This window comes from Argentina anserina, chromosome 7 (genome assembly GCF_933775445.1).
Source record: "Argentina anserina chromosome 7, drPotAnse1.1, whole genome shotgun sequence".
NCBI classification, from domain to species: Eukaryota; Viridiplantae; Streptophyta; class Magnoliopsida; order Rosales; family Rosaceae; genus Argentina; species Argentina anserina.
Window position 1 is genome coordinate 22,785,222 of NC_065878.1, and position 20,097 is coordinate 22,805,318.

The 20,097-nt window shown below is 37.4% G+C and overlaps 4 protein-coding genes and 1 pseudogene across 5 annotated transcripts in view; 3 read left to right on the forward strand and 2 right to left on the reverse strand.

Moving 5' to 3' along the window:
• The window catches only part of LOC126801676 (heavy metal-associated isoprenylated plant protein 39-like), a 92,526-nt gene that overhangs the window by 63,165 nt on the left and 9,264 nt on the right, over window positions 1–20,097 (forward strand). Inside the window, exon 1 of one of the 2 annotated variants that reach the window (XM_050529096.1) lies at window positions 5,829–5,832. The exons of the other annotated variant lie outside the window; for it this stretch is intronic. The gene's annotated coding sequence lies outside the window, so the exon portion shown is untranslated. Of the gene's footprint in view, window positions 1–5,828; window positions 5,833–20,097 lie in introns of those variants that run through there. 2 annotated transcript variants of the gene reach the window in all.
• On the reverse strand, window positions 5,878–8,824 carry LOC126801666 (glutaminyl-peptide cyclotransferase). Its single transcript, XM_050529086.1, is given in 12 exon segments — window positions 5,878–6,148; window positions 6,253–6,307; window positions 6,426–6,453; window positions 6,574–6,644; window positions 6,800–6,897; window positions 7,152–7,269; window positions 7,563–7,626; window positions 7,775–7,839; window positions 8,130–8,165; window positions 8,267–8,323; window positions 8,446–8,557; window positions 8,559–8,824. Coding segments are annotated over 12 exon segments (948 nt in total). The 5' UTR covers window positions 8,690–8,824; the 3' UTR covers window positions 5,878–6,035.
• On the forward strand, window positions 9,845–12,755 carry LOC126801655 (heat shock protein 83). The gene is made up of 4 exons (XM_050529076.1): window positions 9,845–10,066; window positions 10,192–10,333; window positions 10,626–10,909; window positions 11,008–12,755. The coding sequence occupies exons 1-4, from the start codon at window positions 9,929–9,931 to the stop codon at window positions 12,553–12,555; spliced, it is 2,112 nt and encodes a 703-aa protein (XP_050385033.1). The 5' UTR covers window positions 9,845–9,928; the 3' UTR covers window positions 12,556–12,755.
• On the reverse strand, window positions 15,183–18,016 carry LOC126803848 (40S ribosomal protein S10-1-like; annotated as a pseudogene).
• LOC126801669 (uncharacterized) lies at window positions 18,128–20,079 on the forward strand. Its single transcript, XM_050529090.1, has 8 exons — window positions 18,128–18,279; window positions 18,407–18,528; window positions 18,777–18,875; window positions 18,964–19,016; window positions 19,132–19,325; window positions 19,481–19,565; window positions 19,685–19,833; window positions 19,940–20,079. The coding sequence occupies exons 2-8, from the start codon at window positions 18,440–18,442 to the stop codon at window positions 20,033–20,035; spliced, it is 765 nt and encodes a 254-aa protein (XP_050385047.1). The 5' UTR covers window positions 18,128–18,279; window positions 18,407–18,439; the 3' UTR covers window positions 20,036–20,079.

Genomic DNA, 20,097 nt, shown 5'->3' on the forward strand with positions numbered 1-20,097 from the left:
AAGATGACATCAATATGCTGAGATGAGAATCATGAGATAGAGGACATGAAATATTCTAATGAACAACTCCCTTAGCCAATGTATGCCAAATCGATGTATATGGTCAGTCTCGTTTTAAAACTAATGGGAAGGGTATTATATTGTCTAGTGTAATTCAGAAATGATACATATGATGAAGTTGTATGCAAAGTCAAATCAATGTAATTGGGAAGATCACTCTCCTTTGTGCAGGTTTAATTAGAGGCACCGGTGATAGTGCATTTTCCCCCAAATTTTTTTATCAACTATGCGCCCTCTTCTTTCACATGGTAGCTCTAATAGCTAGCCTCACCCTATCGTTTAAATCATAACAGTGGAATAAGTGGCGTAAGCAAACATTGTTGCATCATCACGGGTACTGAATTAACTATGTTCATAAGTTGCCATCTACCCTATCAAACCAAAACAAAAAAAGCACAAAAAAAATGTTGTCCTAAACACTAAATTTCTTGATTTGACTATTTTAGCATGTTCCTTACATATAGCATGTTCCTGTTATCCTTCAATCGGCCACCTATCAACTCGAGTGCAACAAGCTAACACCAATACTAAACAATATCCATCTCAAGCAAATTAAAACTTAAATATTTTTTTATGTACTCTATTTGTATAGAACATAGCAGAGCTAATGAAAAAAATAGTGTTTTTTCCTTCTTGTTTGCTATGAGTTTTCAGTTTTCTCAACAGTTAAGGCACATATTACCTGTTTTTGTGTATAATGTTGATAAGTCTAGTGTGTAAAATTTATTTGATAAATGAACTCACAATAAAATCATATCAATAGAAATATGTGTTGATTTTCATGTTATTTAACTAGAGAGTTGTCAAGCCTTAATTCATTTAGCAAAAGGATTTACAAACAAATATGTTGCAACTTTGGAAAATCAAGAACTATATACGAAACTTATTCTAAAAAGTCTATAAATGAGAGAAAAAATAGGCCTAAAAATAATTCTACTCATCTCAGTGGTACCTATATATCAAAGTTGTTTCAAGCGGATCTGTTAAATGTGATGATAACCACCTCAATCACTTAATAAGCAGAATGTCTGCTCCTGATGTTGGGTATCTATGTTTAGTATAGATACTTTTGCACAAAGATGGTGAAAACTTAACATTGGGCTCAGTCATACGGCGCCCATCACATTATAATTTAGTCAACATGTTCTAATAAAATAGGCCGAAAATGAAACTCTACTTTATTATGGTTTAAGGTTGCAAGTGCATGTTCTTGAAGTGGAGTGGATGCTTGGTGTGTCGTGTGCATTTTGCTTATTGTTAACAGGGCACATACCTATTTGAAAATGAACATCCTCTACTTTATTCATAACCAACAACTATATTCCAGAGAGAGAGAGAATATGAGGCTTGCGGTTAAGTGATAAGTCTCTAAGGATTTGGAGTTTGGACTATAAATTACCATATATACCCTGTTAGGGTGGAATGAATAAGGATAAATAATTATTTAATATTTATTAATGAAAACCGGTGCGGTGAAGTTTTTATCCGGTTTGAAAATCTCTAAACCGAATCCAGTTCGTTTACGAGCGGGTTGGTAATCTCACGATCCTAAATTAGTCTGCATAAACTAATGCAGTCCGCTATCTAGTTTGAACTGGTGCGGTTATGCATTTCAGGTAAGAAATGCACACCCTATAAAATACTAGGTAAGCAATTGCACGATTTCGAACTTCATTAATCAAGAATTGATTATGTTGCCTAAGTAAAGCAGTTGTGACAATTTTGAACTTAATTAATCAAGTAGTTTTTTTTAGTTTGATTGCAAGCTCAATGCTTTTACTTTGTTTTGTTTTCTTATTTAGTTTGTAAAATCATCGGAGACTTGTGCTTTTAAAATTTAGTTCATAATAATTTAGTTTTTACTTTAAAATATTACTTAGATATTTCATGATTATGTGTTTATTTCAATTTGATAAGTATGAGAAAATAATATATCTGAAACTGTACTGAAACCGCATCGGAATATGGTTTACCAAGATAAACGGTTTAATCAAACCAAAAATTAGATCTGGTTTGCAAAATGATCAAACCATTTAAAGAGGGTTGGATTAGGTTCTCCTTTCAATCCGCATTGCGCCACACCGTGCACACCCCTAGTATTTTATGACCGACACAACTAACCCAAATAATACACTTAAACATACAAACAATAAACATTATCTAAAAATGGATGGAATTCAGTGACGAATGGCTCGCCTTGGGGTAATGATAGAAGTACTTTGTGCAACATTCTTAACTTGTTTTTACCTCCAGTTGTACTTTGCTTAGCTTATATTGTTATAGTATTGAGTCATTTAGTCGAGTTAGGAGTCTATAGTTGCGTTGGTTGCATTTTGGTGCTAAAACAGGTTGAAAATACAGAAATTGTCGAGAGTCCTATTTAAAGTATGATTCTTGTGTAATTAGGAAACCTAGTTAAATTAGGAGTCTTCATTAATCGCCATTTCTATAACATTTGTGATTAGGGCTGGGACCGGTACGGGATGATCTGGGATTATGCTCATACCGATACCATACCGATTTTATATTTCGGTATCGGTATCGGTTCGGTACTGCCATTTTCAACCTCAATACCGTTCGGTTCAGTACTTTTTCGGTACCAAACTGAAAAATTCAACAAGTTCTACATATATATCATTCATTACACTAACTAGGATCAATTATGAACATAATTCACATAAAAGATACAATTAACACACTTCACAATTTCACAAAGCTGAAAGATACAAACTGAGAGAGTTCCTACAGCTGCATATACTTTTGCACAAATTAAGAGTTTTACACCATATAAATTCATACTTCTGCATAAAGAAAGTAAACACAAAACCCAAACTCTTTCGATTTGAAACGAACACAAAGTCAAACCATAATTCAAAGAAAGTAAAACCCAAAACTCAAATTGCATATATGATTCATACTTTTAGAGTTTCAGTTAAGAATTCGAGATTGAATTAAGACTTACCTTCAATTTTCCCATCGAGATTCTGAGAGGCTGCGATTGAGACTTGATAATGAGAGTGAAGGGCGAAGTCAGTAATTGAGAGTGAAAGGTGAAGACGCGAAATGAAAGAATGAAGTCGCGAAGTGAATGGAGGCGATGAATTTTCGATGGATGGGTAGGGTATATTGGCTTTTGTGAACTCTACAACCCTCCCAAAAATATGAGCTTTTATAGTTTCGGTACGGTTCAGTATATTTGGTATCTGATCTAATAGAACCGACATGTACCGATTATATGCTTTCGGTATCGGTATCAGTTTGGTATCAGAAATTTTTACCGATTCATCCCGTCCTGTCGGAATTCGATACAAGACGAACGGTTTCGGTACCATTTTTCTGGTACCAACTCCCAGCCCTATTTGTGATATATTGAGAGTCCTACTTGCATTAGGAATCATTTTTAGATTAGGAAACGTACCATTTGGGAAAATCCTACTTGAACTGAAACTCTTATTCCATAACTTTCCTAATCGTACTTTCATACTCCGTAACTTACTAGTTTTTATTCTTGTCTTTTATTATTTTCAGATTTTAAAGATGAGATTGTGTAGGTAGAATGAAGAAAAAAATAGAGAAAAATAAGCAAAATAGGAAAATAAAGAAAGAATGACACACCTAAAAATGAGAAAAAGAAGGAATTTATCAAATGAGATTGCACCCACCAATGACAAAAATAAGTGAAAGAAAAAGAGAAAAAAAAAAGGAATAGAATAAAAAGAGATAATGCAAGAGAGAAAGAATGAGACATCTAAAAAGGAGAAAAAATAAATTTATCAAATGAGATTGCACCCACCAATGACAAAACAATAAGTGAAAGAAATTGAGAAGAAAGAAAAATGAAGAGAATAAAAAGAGATAATGCAAGAGAGAAAGAATGAGACACCTAAAAAGGAGAAAAAGAATACATTTATCAAAGGAGATTACACCCACCAACGACAAAAATAAGTGAAATAAATTGAGGAGAAAAAGTCCAAGCTATATTAAAGGAGCCAAAACTCTTCTATAAATAGCACATCATTCACAAAGAAAAATCATCACTTCTCCTTAGCATTCAAGAGCCACAACTCTACCAAAACACCACCATAAACTTCCCTCACAAATTAGCCAAGTCGTCCACCCCAAAACTATCATCATCTCTACTGAGTTTCACATATTGCAGCCGTACCTCTAAGGTTCCTACAACGTGTGATTCTCGCAACTCATCTCCATGGCTTCGTTTATTTGTGTTAATCTACAATTCTTTGTCTATAAAGATTGTAAGTTGTTGTTTATGTGGAAGTATTGGTTTTGTATTTGTTTTAGAATTTTCAGATTGTATTTAATATGTTTTTGAGACTATGTCGAATATGTTCTTATAATTATTGAAGTTTGTATTTCTATTGTTGTGTTATACTCTTCTTTTACTTGCTCTTATAATTTTCAGATATGTACATACAAATTTAGTGCTTGAATGCAGTCCCTAAGATTGTATTTGAGTAATATTTTCATCATCCATATTGACACAAATTAAATCATGCCCTAAGTAGGTTCAGTTTGTGTTAATTAAAGTGGGAAAATTTGAAAATTTACATGTATCCCTTGGTGAGTGATGCCACCGTGAAGCATGTCTCCAATAAAGATTTGGTGTTTAAATGTAATCTTGTTTGATTTATACCCTAAGTATTGTTAAACTTGATTGCATGCAATTTAAACGTCAACCTAAACGTCAATAGAAATCTTGCATGATTAAATGTTCTCCTGTCTAAAAGTATGTAATCAGATGAATTAGAATGCATGGTAGAACCAAATTTGTAATTATGTAGTGCATTGGTGAATTTGGTTTAGTTTGGTAAAGAGAAGTCGATCATGTAAATAGTATTTTAGGTTTTATTTTAATAGTTAATAATCAATCTCAAACCCCAAATTATTTGTTAACACTAAAAATTTAGAGTTCTCTTCAATTCCTCAGACTGAACGATCCATGCTTATTCTATATTAACGATGATATTTTACATGGTTAATTGTGTGACGCTCGCGCGTCTTACCAGGTAAACTTGATTCCCTTCTGATCAGTAGGGAATCTCTAGTGCCATACGAACCCTCTGTGCACCGGAATTGAACAGCATTACAATGGAACATTTAAGGTTAGGAACTCTCTGTATTTCGGTGTTGTAGGATTTTCGGTGTCCGCGGTACCGGATGATATAGATCACCAAGACAATGACGATTACCAGAAGGGTGAATAGAACAGTGAAGGTCAGAAGCAGAACCCATAACTTGGCACCAAACAATGAAGTAGGCTTCATGAGCTTTTGCTTGAGAAACAATGTAGTGGAAGATATGGTTTCAAAGAGATGAAGAAGGACATTAGAGAGTAGAGTCATGATTCATTTGGGTCTCTCAGCAGAAAGAGCTATCAGTTTGGTGTAGTTCAAATCTCTAAAAAAAACTAACCAGCGAAAGCAGCGGGAAATATCCGCAATGATTTAGTGTTGTATCCTTTTGCAACAACTCAACCAATAGTCTCCTGCCACTTCAAAATAGCCATTTCTTTTTTCCTTTTCTTTTCTGGAAGCTCTGATCTGATGAATATCAAGGAGAGTTGCATTTTTTAAAAGCACAAATGTGTGACAGGACGAGCTCAAAGTTTAGGACTCAAGACCTTTGAGAGGACTTAACTGGACATGAACTCAAGGGCAACTATATAAGAACATTTTTCATCCCCAAGAAAAAGGAAAAAGTTTAGACCTCAATATCTCACTTGGACTCATATGACACGAAAAATTTCTGGTAATTTCCAAAATTTTCATTTACTAGCCTTTTAGAGGCATCTAATTCTCGTTTTTGGTAGCCATAACTTACAAAGTAGTTCTGCAACTGATCTACGGGTCTTTCTCTGTGTAAAGAAGTTCAAGAAAATTTGGATGTATGCCTCCAAAGCTTGCAATGCAGTGTCGATATATTCAGTACTTCAGTCAATAGCTAACACAATGGCTTCAACGAAAAAATGGCTTCCGCAGGCATAGCTGCTCTATGGCTCCATCCTTGAACTGCTTTTTAATTGGACGCAGCTTAACCTCATAAAGCTTCGGCCATAGTTTTCCAGTCACTGAATATAGATTACAAGATAGTTTTTGGTTCACCATCAGTACACCGTGACTCGTATATATGAAAGACACAATAGTTGGAGGACTTGGAGCTTAGTCAGCTTACCATAGATACGGTTGCTCTTGCTATCCCATGCAATGCCGTTTAGCACATCAATAGCCTATATGCCAGATTACATTTCTGATAAGTAAATTATAATTCAAAATTTTTTGGTATTGCGTCAACATTTAAGGAACTACAATACAAGATAACACATTGATTTTGGGTCAAGGGCTTACATGATTCCCAGCAGCTAGTAAGCCCTCCCTGCAAGGCACGAAATTAAAATTCCACTTCAAGAAATTCATAAGCAGCTTATCGATGATACATATGAGAAGAAAATTTTGCAAAGAATAAATAAGAGCAAAGGACTTGAATAGGAAGAACCTTAGATTTGGAAGGAGAATCCATCCAAGCACCCTGCCATCGTCTTGCGAGATTCTGGCAATGCAGTCTGCCTACAAAGTGAGAGTACATAACTTTCAGAAACCAATCCAACCCAATATAAAGTACTTTATCAGGTAATTTAAAGTGATGTCTCTATTATTCAAATGTAGCAATCATACAGCAAAAAACATTTGACATGGATTTCAAGCAATGTGAAATGAGTGACCTGATAAACATTTGCCCAAACTTCGCCATTTATAAACTCCAACTCATTGAGGTTGTGCACTTCATGATCTTTGTATATGACTATGTGTTTGTCTATAACTGCATAAATATGACATAACTATATTAAAAACACTAATTTTCGACAAACTGACACGCATATTGGTAAAGCATAAACTCGATGACTATCATCTAAAACAACAGAAGCATGAATATCAAGGATATGCCACAATGATAACATTTATATAAAGACACTGAGAAAGAAGAACGGAGGGTGAACCAAATACAAACAGAAACACATTACATACGTATACACAAATGAGGATTATATGAATAGTGTCATATGGAAAAGGAACCTTTCAGTGTTTGAGGGTCAATCTTGTACAACATGGACGTGCCATCACTTCCAAATAACAGTTCTCCATCAGTAGCCAGTCCCCAACCATCTTTCATTTGATGAGTGAACTTTTCAGACTGTATTTTTAACAAGAAAAAAAAGGCAGTTTATACGGATCAGAAATTCATTAGAATTTCAATCCTCAATTTAGGTTTAATTCTGAGAAGAATAAATGGGATCTGATATATCTTAGCATGAGGACAAGAGTAATATTTCAGCACTGAACCTATGATTTCAGACAATGCAGCAGTAGAGCCATATATAACTATCTAAATTCAAATGAAACTTTCTTGCATTTCTTTTACATCAGCTTAAGGGAAAACAATACATAAGATAATACTTCTAAAAGGAGTAAAGGAAAAGCACAAACTTTTCTGAAATCATTTCGGTCATATTTGAAACCAATTTGCGTCAGCCAAGTTACTTGGAATAGCCTACAAACGAACATGCAAATGACCCAATTAGCATTTTCGGACTTTAGAGACGTCAAATATATCATAAACATGGAATCAAAGACCAATGATCAGCTTTAAATTAACTGATAAAGGAATCAGCAGAGAGCACAAACATATATTTACTTACTTTTCACCAAGAAGAGTTAATCCCTCCCCAAAATATCTAGAATCCATCTCCTGAAGAACCTCAACCTGTACACAGATAATCATCTTTTCAGACCTACAAAATTAAAACTTGCATAATGTTCACTACCAACACAGTTCAACAGGTGTAGCAACTCAATAAACAATTGAACTTATATAACCGTGTCCTTCAAATTGGTTGTCCTAAGAAACATATATAACTATGTTCTTACAACACATACCAATTATACTTGCTTTATTAGGTAAGAATACATAAAAAAAAAGATCATTTATCATGAGGATTGAGGAACAACTAACTACTCCAACATGTTACGAAATCGAAAAGAAAGAAGCTTTACCTTTCCTGTTTGAATATCCACCTTGCGCAGTGATGACTGAAAACCACAATCCAAAACTGAAATGTTAAAAGATTGAATCACAGAAACAATGTAGTGATAAAAATATGCTCTAAGCAAAAACCACGATACAAACTCACCCGGCCATAAAGACCAGTGGACTCAAATAAGCTCCCATTTCCAGCATAAAGAAGCCCCTGACCAAACAAAACATAACAAAATCACCCAAATAAGCCCTGAACCTTAAAAAAAACAGTAATAAAACCAATCTGAACCTTAAAACAAGCAAATCCCGCAAAATCCGGGTCGGGAAGATCACCTGGGTGAGGGCATTGGGATCATGAGGGAACTCATTGACGACCTCGATGGAGTAAACCGCGGCGTCGTAAGCAATCGAGGCGCTCCACGTGTTGGACAAAATGGCAAAGAGAGAGGAACATGAGGAGAATGTGAGAGGTGTTGTTTTTGTAGAACTTGGGACCGGGAGCCATGGGAGTGAGGGGCACTGGGTCCGAGGATGGCTTCTTATTGGGCTTCTTGCGAAGCAATCGGGTGGCTGCCATGGTGCGGTGGCTGAGTCATGGGTCGGTAGAAGTTGATGGCTGCGACTGGGGGTTTATTTGCAGCGGTGGAAATGGCGCTAAGCTGCCGCGCCTGGGTTTGGGCTGTTCTGGTTGACTTGGACCGTTTTGGAGTTGCCAAATTTGTGGAGCAAAATATTACGTTACTTTTATATTGGGAAAAATAACCGAGTGTAACTTGTGTATACTATATAGTTGAGATTTGAGGAGGGTTCAAAATTGTACTTTGAAAGTTTTCAATGTAGAGGTCAATGGTGATAATGAACATAAGATAATTTTAGCAAAAATGAGAGTTTGATAAATAGAAAATAAATTTTATTTTGAAGTGTTTGTAATATCTAAATTAATGTCATTTTTTTAGTCAGACACGTGATTTGTAAGTTATTACTTTATAAAGCATGATTTTCACATGGTGTTTTAATTGATTGTGTATAACATTGTAATTTGACACAAATTTTTTCAAGTAATATATATTAATATCTTATCCAACGATACATGGCATTGTATAAGCAATGTCCACGATATAAAAAAGGAGGCACATCAACGCCTCATGATTTAAATGTTAAATTGTAATTTTAAACAAAAATTATGTTTATTCTTAGGATAAAACACCTGACTCTATGAGAATGAAATGGGGATAGTTTGCTCACACGACACACATTTTTTTTTCGAATAATATAAACTCGTCCTCATATGATCCCATAAAATTGTCTCTCATGTCAGTAAGTCATGTAATGTATCCATTTTAAGTTGCAGTATATTTTACCGCATTTACTAGCGGACCACGGCCACTACACTCCAAACTCGCAGGCCCGTTTTCAATTAACGGGCTAACCCGCTTCTCCTTGACTACGTCAACAAAACACGTGCGAGCCCTCACACGTTTCGTGCCGTCAGTTACAACCCGTCAACCCCGTAACGGAACATTCCAGAGCTACCCAACGATCCCCACCACCAGCCAGAACCTTCTCGACTACCTCCCCAAACGATGCCGTTTACCAAAAACCGCGGGAAAATAAATTACGAGAAAAGAGTGGAAGAGTCCAGAACCACACTCCTCTCACCGATTCAGTTTTCCTCTTCTCCTATATAAAAGGGCCACACTACCTCCCACCTCTCTCAATCAGAATCGAAAAACCGAAAACCTAAATTCCCAATTTCAATCTCTCCCTGCAAATTTTCGCTCTCTAATAAAATCTTCAAAAGCAAACCTAATAATCAATGGCGGATGCTCACATGGCCAACGCTGAGACCTTCGCTTTCCAGGCCGAGATCAACCAGCTTCTGAGCTTGATCATCAACACGTTCTACAGCAACAAGGAGATCTTCCTTCGCGAGCTCATCAGCAATTCGTCCGATGTAAGTCTTCAATTCAATCCCAACGATTTGATTTGTGAGAGGTTTAAATTGAAAATGAAGTGATTGTGTTTGATTTGATTGAGAAATTTGAGACTGATTTTGGCTGTGGTTGTGATGTGAATTAGGCTTTGGATAAGATTAGATTCGAGAGTCTGACGGATAAGAGCAAGCTTGATGCTCAGCCGGAGCTGTTCATTAGGATCGTGCCGGATAAGGCCAACAATACTCTTTCGATTATCGACAGCGGTATCGGCATGACCAAAGCAGGTAAATTACGATCGTTTTGATTTCTTTTACTTGTATTATGTCAACTGTTAAGGTGGTTGGTTTGTGAGACAAATTCATGAACAGAGAAGATGCTGATATAATGATATGCTACTGTTGTTAGATGCAATGTTGTGGAAGTGTGTGACTGAATTTCGCAGAGGGAGTAATTGTAGTGTGGAATGAGTTGTTGGATTTATCAATTGAATGATAAACTGCTTTTTTATTTATCAATGTGGGTGTGCAGAAGGTCTAATTCTGTGTCCAATGTGGTTTTTGTTTCGTGTGTTTGTAGATTTGGTGAACAACTTGGGAACCATTGCTAGGTCTGGAACCAAGGAATTTATGGAGGCATTGGCTTCTGGAGTGTCTGATGTGAGCATGATCGGACAGTTTGGTGTTGGTTTTTACTCGGCCTATCTTGTTGCGGAGAAGGTCATTGTGACTACCAAGCACAATGACGATGAGCAATATATTTGGGAGTCTCAGGCTGGTGGTTCTTTCACTGTGACTAGGGATGTGAATGGTGAGCAGCTTGGAAGGGGCACCAAGATTACCCTCTTCCTCAAGGAGGACCAGGTAAATATCCAAGTTGATTGGTTTGTTTTGTTTGAAGTGATTACATGTGATGTGGCTTAGTGATTTACTGATTGAACATTTGTTGTGTTTTTGTGCAGTTGGAATATTTGGAAGAGAGGAGAATTAAAGACCTTGTGAAGAAGCATTCTGAATTCATCAGCTACCCCATCTACCTCTGGACTGAGAAAACGACTGAGAAGGAGATAAGTGATGATGAAGATGATGAACCCAAAAAGGAGGAGGAAGGAGATATTGAGGAAGTTGATGAGGAAAAGGAGAAAGAAGCAAAGAAGAAGAAGAAGATCAAGGAAGTTTCTCACGAGTGGGAACTCATCAACAAGCAGAAACCTATCTGGCTCCGCAAGCCTGAAGAGATTACCAAGGAGGAGTATGCTGCATTCTACAAGAGCTTGACCAATGACTGGGAGGAGCACCTTGCCGTGAAGCATTTCTCTGTTGAAGGGCAGCTCGAATTCAAGGCCATCCTGTTTGTGCCAAAGAGGGCTCCGTTCGACTTGTTTGACACGAGGAAGAAGATGAACAACATTAAGCTATATGTCAGGAGGGTGTTCATTATGGACAACTGCGAGGAGCTCATTCCGGAGTATCTTGGGTTTGTCAAGGGTGTGGTGGACTCAGATGACTTGCCACTCAACATTTCGCGTGAGATGCTTCAGCAGAATAAGATTCTGAAGGTTATCAGGAAGAATCTCGTGAAGAAATGCATTGAGATGTTCAATGAGATTGCAGAGAACAAAGAGGACTACACCAAGTTCTATGAGGCATTCTCCAAGAACCTAAAGTTGGGGATTCATGAGGACAGTCAGAACAGAGCCAAATTGGCTGACCTGCTCCGATACCACTCCACCAAGAGTGGTGAAGATCTCACCAGTTTCAAGGATTATGTGACAAGAATGAAGGAGGGGCAGAAGGACATCTACTACATCACCGGTGAGAGCAAAAAGGCAGTGGAGAACTCGCCATTCTTGGAGCGCCTCAAGAAGAAGGGATATGAAGTTCTTTTCATGGTGGATGCCATTGATGAATACGCTGTGGGACAATTGAAGGAGTATGATGGGAAGAAGCTTGTTTCTGCTACGAAAGAAGGCCTAAAGCTTGATGATGAGACTGAGGAAGAGAAGCAGAAGAAAGAGGAGAAGAAGTCTTTTGAGGACCTTTGCAAGACAATTAAGGACATCTTGGGAGACAGGGTTGAGAAGGTTGTTGTTTCTGATAGGATTGTCGACTCTCCTTGCTGCTTGGTTACTGGAGAATACGGCTGGAGTGCCAACATGGAGAGGATTATGAAGGCCCAGGCGCTCAGGGACAACAGCATGGGCGCATACATGTCGAGCAAGAAGACCATGGAAATCAACCCTGACAATGGCATCATGGAGGAGCTGAGGAAGAGAGCCGAGGCCGACAAAAATGACAAGTCTGTGAAGGACCTTGTGCTGCTGCTGTTTGAGACAGCTCTGCTGACTTCTGGATTCAGCCTTGAAGAGCCGAACACCTTCGCCTCGAGAATTCACAGGATGTTGAAGCTGGGGCTTAGCATCGATGAAAACGAGACTGTTGAGGATGCAGACGACATGCCTGAGTTGGAGGATGCTGCTGAGGAGAGCAAGATGGAGGAGGTGGACTAAGCTGCCTCTGGCTTATGGTGGTGCGAGGTTGTGGATATTTTCCATCTTTCAGTAGTTGTGTGTGTTTGTGTTTAACAGGTTTTTGGGTAGAGGTCCTTTGGTGACTAAGTTTCTGAGTACTTTTTTATGTTACAATTGTGAACTCTCTTGAAGTTAATATAATCTTGGTTTTCCAAATATCTAATTTGTTCTTTATTCAAGACATGTTCCTTATGTGTTGCTGATTTTGCATGAAATTCCAAACAAGAGAGATCAGTGGAAGATCAAACTTCCAAGCAATATATCATTGTACTTGAAGTCATAACACTAGGCTAACCAAAAGAGAAGGTCTTGAATATCAGAATGACACTTCTGCTTTATGAGCACATCAGAGCCATATTTTGTAACTGAAATCCCATAAATCCAGCCATCTACTAGATCTCTAGATGAATTTGCAGTCCCGAAAACCTTATAATAACTAAGTTACAACATAAGTTGTAATTAATACTACTCAAACCAACTTAATTTATATGCTTCTCATTTCAAATATTCTTAGACATGCTGTAACTTATTTTCTTGTGACACTGACATATATGAAACAAGAAAGAACAGTGAAAGGTTTTTACTCTCTTTTTTTTTTCAGAATAAACAGGGAAAGGAATTTAGACAAAACCTCTAAGCTTTGAGACTTCCAAGTTATAGAGGAACAATCCATCATAGTCAGGCAATAAAATTATTCCAGTATAATATCAGATTTTCTTTACTGAAACAACAGGAGCATAGCTGCATCATTTGAAATCAAACACACAGCTATTGTGTTATAATTGTGTACTCCGCCCCAATTTGTGTTGCTTCTTAGCTAAAATTCATTCCCCATTTTCCTAGACTTGCATTTACTTATCTGGTTGATTTGACATAGTAGTTCAAATAAAAAAGAAAACTGCGAGACCAAGCTTCCACCCTCTGAGACTTGAAAGTAAGAACGGCATTTGTGTGAATGATGTGCGTGTTCATCATATTTAAAGCACTTTGCCAATGAAAGTAATACAGAAAACATAATGAGAGTAAGAGATTTTTGAGTAAGATTAAGGTGCCTGAAATGGCCAATATAGAAACTATCATTCACAAGTAACAAACACTAAACTCTGATTCTGGGTTCTTTACAGAAGAACCGAAACAACAGCAAAGGAGAAAATTACAGGACTTCAATGCTATCTGGGTTTCATTTATCTTCATTGTCGCTGTAGGTAAATTCATTGCACCACTCAGTGAAGATGTCAATGGGTTTCGTCGCAGTGGTGATTTTCGTGGTGAAAGTTGCTTCGCAATCGGAGCACACCGCCCTGCCTTGCATTTCCGTCATGTCCATTTCGCACCGGACATTCGGACCGGAGGAGTGGCAGCAGCAGGAGGGGCAATGGAAATCAGCAGTGTCAGGGTTCCCGACTCGCTTCTTGTTCGGAACAGCAGGCCTCGCCGTCGACTTTCTCTTTGCCATGTTTTCTGAGAGTGATTTTTCTTTCCTGAATTGTGTGCTTTAGTGTGTAGGAGGCTGGTGCTTTTATAAGGGACTATTTCCGAATCCGTATTGGATTAGGAATTGGGCTTCCTATTACATAGAGGACCAATTAACCCATATTCCTTACTGGAAGAGGATTCCAAATTTAATAAGGGAACACTTGAATATTTTTATTTGTTTTTTTTTCTCTTTTTGAGAAAATTACATACACCTAATTCATATACTGTGTATAATCAGAATTTTGCATAATTATTTTTATTTATTTTTTATGTCCTCACTTTTTTTTACGCTTTCAAGCGGGGGATTCTATTTGCACGTCCGCAATTACTAAATATACTTCTCTAATTTTTGTATAATTTTATTGCCCCTTTTACCCTCTACAAAACAAAAGCATATGAAAAAATAACGTTGTATGAGAGGGAAAGGGTTGAACTGATAAAATCACATATAATTATATTATCCAGTCATCTATGATAGATGAGCATCTCTTTTTGAAGAGATTTGTTACTCCAGATCTATTAATTAGCCAAAAATGGTGCTTGTGGTGCCGTTGGTGCAGCGCTTGCGAGAGGTTGGAGTATTGTTACAGGGGCGGCGAATTGGGAGAGATAGAGAGGTAGGAGGGGTCGCGAATATGGTGGCGGGTTCTCTGACAAGGGATGTTGGTGTTGTGGGATGGAGATGGAATCATCAAGAAAGGAAGGGTGTTGAAATTAGAACTGAGAGAGAGAGATCAACAAAAATTTTGGCTTAGTGTGTGTGAGAAAAAGATCGTAAAACAGGAAATATGTTTTTACAAAAATTAGTGGAGGTATACTTCGTAAATGGAGATGTGCAAATAGAACTACTCTTTAGAAGCTAAGACGTGCATAATGGACTTTTGCACAATTTACTCTTTTTTCTTCCCAACTGATGTTTTTGGTCAGACAAAAGTGCTTGAATCGTCAAAACTCTAAGACAGTACGTGTCCTAAAGCTATTTGTACAAGTATCAAAGAAGAAACTCCTTTACTGATACAAACATTGTAACAATAAGCTATGAGTGAAGCATCCTTCAGACACCAATTCTAGAAAAAAACTCCATCCTTGATGTCTCTAGAAAACCTGGTTGATAAATGAAAAACACTAATTCAAGCCTGTGCAGCAATGAATGCTCCACTTCTGCGACCGAAGACAGGCCTTCCACCAGAGCCCTAAGTTATTCTACAAGAGCAGATGATTAGAATTATCGGATACGTACACGTTGAACAAAGCAAATGATTTGAGGCAAAATGTTATCAAGAATGCCAAACGACAAATGTGCAATTTCATTCATATAAATGCAGCAAAAAGGGCTTAGGCTAACGTAGGTTAACTGTTACAAACGCTGATGAAACAGATCAGATCGCACAGAACATGTGGAAAGCTAAGACAAGTAAATATGCCAGGACATATTCCTAGATGCGACTATGGATTTATAGTAAAGAATAACATGCTCGGACAAACTAGGGAAGAATTTTGTTACTTGTCACTCAAGAGCCTTTTCACAGATTACCTATAGCTAATGCACGTTAGTTATATAGTGTTATACTGACATAGCTTAAACAAGTCTATATAAGCATTATAAACAAGCATACAAAGCAACAATGTATGAAAGAAAAAGGGCAAATGTTATTTGAGCGATGTGAGATCATTACTCTGAAAGAAGTCTGGAATTGTGCAGGTGCTCCTTCCTTGTCGCCAACAAGCTGACCAGAGGATGCCCGGTACTCATCACAGTCCCCAAACCTTGAACCTCCTTCAACGCGAGGCAAAGCACTGAACATAATCAACAAGCATTTGTCTTGAACACTGAAGCTACAAAAATTACATGAACTTACATGAGGGTATGCAATGTTACCGTGGACGGTCACCATTGAAGCCACCGCGCCGATTGATCTAGCACGATTCTTGTTCACCAAGGTAGCAGTCACAATTTCTGATGGAATTAAAGATTGAGGCAAGTTCTCAAGTACTCAATTCCCACATTGGTAAGGTACCAGTAATAGCGCTTCCAAGCAAATGTCTCCCGCACATACTCCTTGGATTTGAAGCTTTGCATTAGCTTGATGACTTGCAAGTTCGGAACATCATTCTCCGGATGCTTTTCAAGATTGAAATCCTTCTTCGCATAACAAAGTCCCTCTACGTATACAACATTGACAAATCCAAATAAGACACCGGCATCACCTGTATCACTCTTATGTAGCCTGAACAAATGTCACAGAGGATCACACTTGAAAGTTGAAACCAAATGAAGACAGCACCAGTTATAAACATGAATTGATACCAAAAACTATATTTACTAAGCATAGCACTTTTTTGACTTCTGACGATTTGATATGATGTTCTGGAGTATGACATATACAATTTCATATGAACACCAAACAACAGCTCGAACCATCGGAATTAGAGATAGAGCTAAGTGAAGAACAAAACTGACCTTTGAAGAGTGACTTGCAGATCTCACTCTGATTCTTCTCTGATATGATCTGAAATGAGAAAAAAGACACAAAGTACCAAAATAAGGCTGCAAGGAAAAGCAAACCATGACCTTGTTTTGATTGCTGTGAAAGCTAAAACGAGAGGTACAATGGAGCTCTGAAATTCGTAAAACCCTAGCGCAGTATGTGACCGATTAAATGGAGAATGTGCGAGGCGTGTATAGTGGGCCGGTATTTTTCTTATTTTTGGGGATATATACGGAGGTGATCCATTTAAAATCATTTGTCAAATTCCGAACTCATATTTAGTCTTCACATAAAAAAAAGACTTGTGTCATATGTGATTTAATTACAACAAAAGCCTTGTGAATAATTAGGTTAGGGCTGAAACTTGTTGCACATTCATCATGTATTGATTGTGAACTTATTTGTTATGACATTGACATCAATGAAGGTAAAAATGGAAGAGTGTAGGATAGGGGGTGAGTTGGGCAAAAGTCTCCTTTGGAAAGGAGCAATGCCAAGAACATATATGGAAATGATGTGAACATTTTCCTCCAAGTACATCATTGGATCCCTTTTTAATTTCCAAATCAAAGAAACTACAACAAAGCCTGCCTTGTAGAATGGACCAAAAGTTGTTCATGTGCCTCATGAGGTGGTGCAGAAAACAAATTGCTCCAACTACTCTAGGTAAGTAATTTCATACTTATCCCTTTTATTTTTATCTCTGTGCTTGATGGCCCTCTGCAAGTTTAGAAACTTTATTTTTTAAGCAAGGCCTATAGCTAAACAATGGTAATGCACGGAATTTAGATACCCCCCTAGTTAAGGAAAATTGGACACCTTTAACCCAAATTAGTCATTTTCCTAGTATTCGACATAACCATGAACAATGTGTTAGGATAAAAATAGAGAGTTATTCTAGGAGTATAAAACATGAATTATCAACTCTAGAATTGCCTAAAAGCATATCCTATTGAGTTTTTAGCATTTTGTAATAAGAATATGTAAGAGATTTTTAGAGTAGCAATTATGAAGTTGATGTTCAAACTAAAAAATTTCTTATTTTGTCGTACATCAACAAAAAAAAGGTAAAAATAAAACAAAATCCATCAACTAGCCGCACTAAAAACGACATATATTTTCAATACAATTTATTATATTTTCACAAAATTCTCATCCGTTTACAGGTAATATATCTTTACTGGCAGAATCATTTATACATATTTATCCAAAAACCAAATCTTATTTTTCTAAAAAAAAAAAATATTTCCCTAAAAGGAATGGATTCCTTTCTTTGAGGTCCCCCCACCCAACCAACAAACCCTGCCACCTCAGAACAAATCATATCGCTCGGACAATTTGTTTCCTACGTGGCACCAAATTATTGCTGAAAGCTCGGTTCTGTACGTGACGTACGTTAATTGATTCCACACAGGATTTTCTCTTTTGCCACTGACACCATGAAAAGACATATACGCCCCTCCATTAATTCCCATAATTCCCATATAAACCTGTACTCCCTCACAGAGTTCAATTCCTGCTTCTGCAGAGTTCAGGAGCCAGGAGTATTAACCAGTCCTCACCTCCATTCCCTCTCTCTCTCTCTCTCTCTCTCTCTCTCTCTCTCTCCTCTTTTTCTTCCCCCAAATTCTCCTCAAACCTCTTCACCGGAACCCTAACCGGTTCACATTCTCCGTTCGATTTCTTCGGAAGCAGTCTTTCTTGAACGCCGGCGCTTCTTGGCGGTTTCGTCTTCGCTGTAACACACACACACTCTCTCTCTCTCTCTCTGCTTCGTTTTGGTTTTGTTTTGGTTCTGATGCTCCGGCATTGCTTTGTGCTTCGCCGGCGGTGGTGATCTCAGTGATTTGGTGACGTTTTTGCAGGTGATTTGAAGCTGAGTTGGTTGAAAACTGGAAATGACGATTTTCGCCGGAAATTTGAGCTCGGAAGGCGGCGATCGGAGTGTGGTTGCTCCGGCGGAAATAAACGCTCAAGAACTTTCTAAGTAAGCTTTCCGGTTTTACTCTGTGAGCATTTTCGTATTATTATAATCTTAATACTCTGTTAATCTTGTGTTATTATACCATTTCATTACTACTCCGCGTTCGGATTCCAAGGCAATGGATATTTCATATAGAAAATTAGCTAAAATGTTGTTATTCTCGTTAATTTGAGGCTTAACTAGCTCTTAATTGGTGTTTGGCTTTTTGGATTAACTTTTTTTTATTTTTTATTTAATTTTTTTAAATACAGAGGGTCAAGAATCAGATATACAAGGAGTTATCTAGTGTCTTTAGCGAAATTGAGTACAGGAAAAGGATTACCGAGAGGAATTGAACCCTCAGTTTTAAGGTATTGTAAGATTAAACATTGTGTAATATATAGAATTAAGTTGGAAAAATTTGCTTTGGTTTTTTATTTGATGATTGTGATGGAACAGTGAACTTGATGATTCTTGGTTGGACCACCCATGGGAAGTTTCTAATGATTCAGGTGTGTAGGTTAAATTTTTCTTTTACTTTTGGATGAATCATGAATGTCACAAATTGATATACAAAATCTGGATTAGTATATCTAATTGCTCATTCCATTGATATAACAAATACAGATTCTGAGAGTTGTCAAGGGAATTACCAAGACAGAGGTCTGCTCAGTTCTGAGAATATCGGACTTCTGGGAGTTGGTTCTTTACGAAGAGTCCAAGGTGACATTGCTGATGCATCTCCTCCCAAGGTTGAAGAAAACATTTTATCTCTACTTCATAAGAGCAAAGAGCCATATCGGCCTCCACACCTTTTGAAGGTCAGTGGTGAATTATCAGTCTCGATGAGTCATATTGTTCCATTTGACATTGTTGTATTAGAGCAGCCAACATGTGATATTTGTATCTGAGTATTTGTTCATTCAATCTCTTTCTGTATCTATGTGATTAAAAGTCCCAACTTATATTCTTTCAGGCCGATTGGAATGATTATAAAGATGAAGCATGGGTTTCTCCCGAGTATCTAAGTAAAAATGGACAGAAGCAAAACTGGGGAAAAGGTATAATCTCCTACTTCTTGCTATGCAGAAACATAGAGTGCTTTCTTGCTTTTTAATTTTTCATCGAGACGAATAATTCAGAAGCCTCCTAATGCCAATGTTATTGCTGACTATATCAGACTTTCCTGAGGTGATGAAGGCAGGACAGAAGGAAGCATTACTACAGAAGAAAAAGAAGAATTCAAGTGAACGTGACAAAAAGGTCCAGCCTATGATGCCACTGGACATGTCTGAAAACGAAGAGATAATGAATTCCCTTGCACCAGAGGTAATGGCTCATCCTTCACCAATTCATTCGTCTAAGTTTGCTTGTGGGACTCAAAACTCAGTATTCCATTTTTGTCTCACACCTTCCTTCTTTTGCTACACCACAGAATTCTGATACAACTGCAACTCACACTAAGATCGCTGCAAATTGTAGTGAATTCGCTCAGTTTCCTGCTATAGGTATTGTACTTCTAGTAAATTAGTAGCTTACTATTAATGTGCTTTTGAGTGAAATGTTTATGTCTCGGTCCATAAAAGACTAAAA

Bases quoted from the DNA above. Each gene is read 5' to 3' on its own strand.
- LOC126801655 (XM_050529076.1), top strand. From the start codon at position 9,929: ATGGCGGATGCTCACATGGCCAACGCTGAGACCTTCGCTTTCCAGGCC. The intron at 10,067-10,191 runs GTAAGTCTTCAA...GATGTGAATTAG, and splicing joins TCATCAGCAATTCGTCCGAT to GCTTTGGATAAGATTAGATT. The intron at 10,334-10,625 runs GTAAATTACGAT...GTGTGTTTGTAG, and splicing joins TATCGGCATGACCAAAGCAG to ATTTGGTGAACAACTTGGGA.
- LOC126801669 (XM_050529090.1), top strand. From the start codon at position 18,440: ATGACGATTTTCGCCGGAAATTTGAGCTCGGAAGGCGGCGATCGGAGT. The intron at 18,529-18,776 runs GTAAGCTTTCCG...TTTTAAATACAG, and splicing joins AACGCTCAAGAACTTTCTAA to AGGGTCAAGAATCAGATATA. The intron at 19,566-19,684 runs GTATAATCTCCT...TGACTATATCAG, and splicing joins GAAGCAAAACTGGGGAAAAG to ACTTTCCTGAGGTGATGAAG.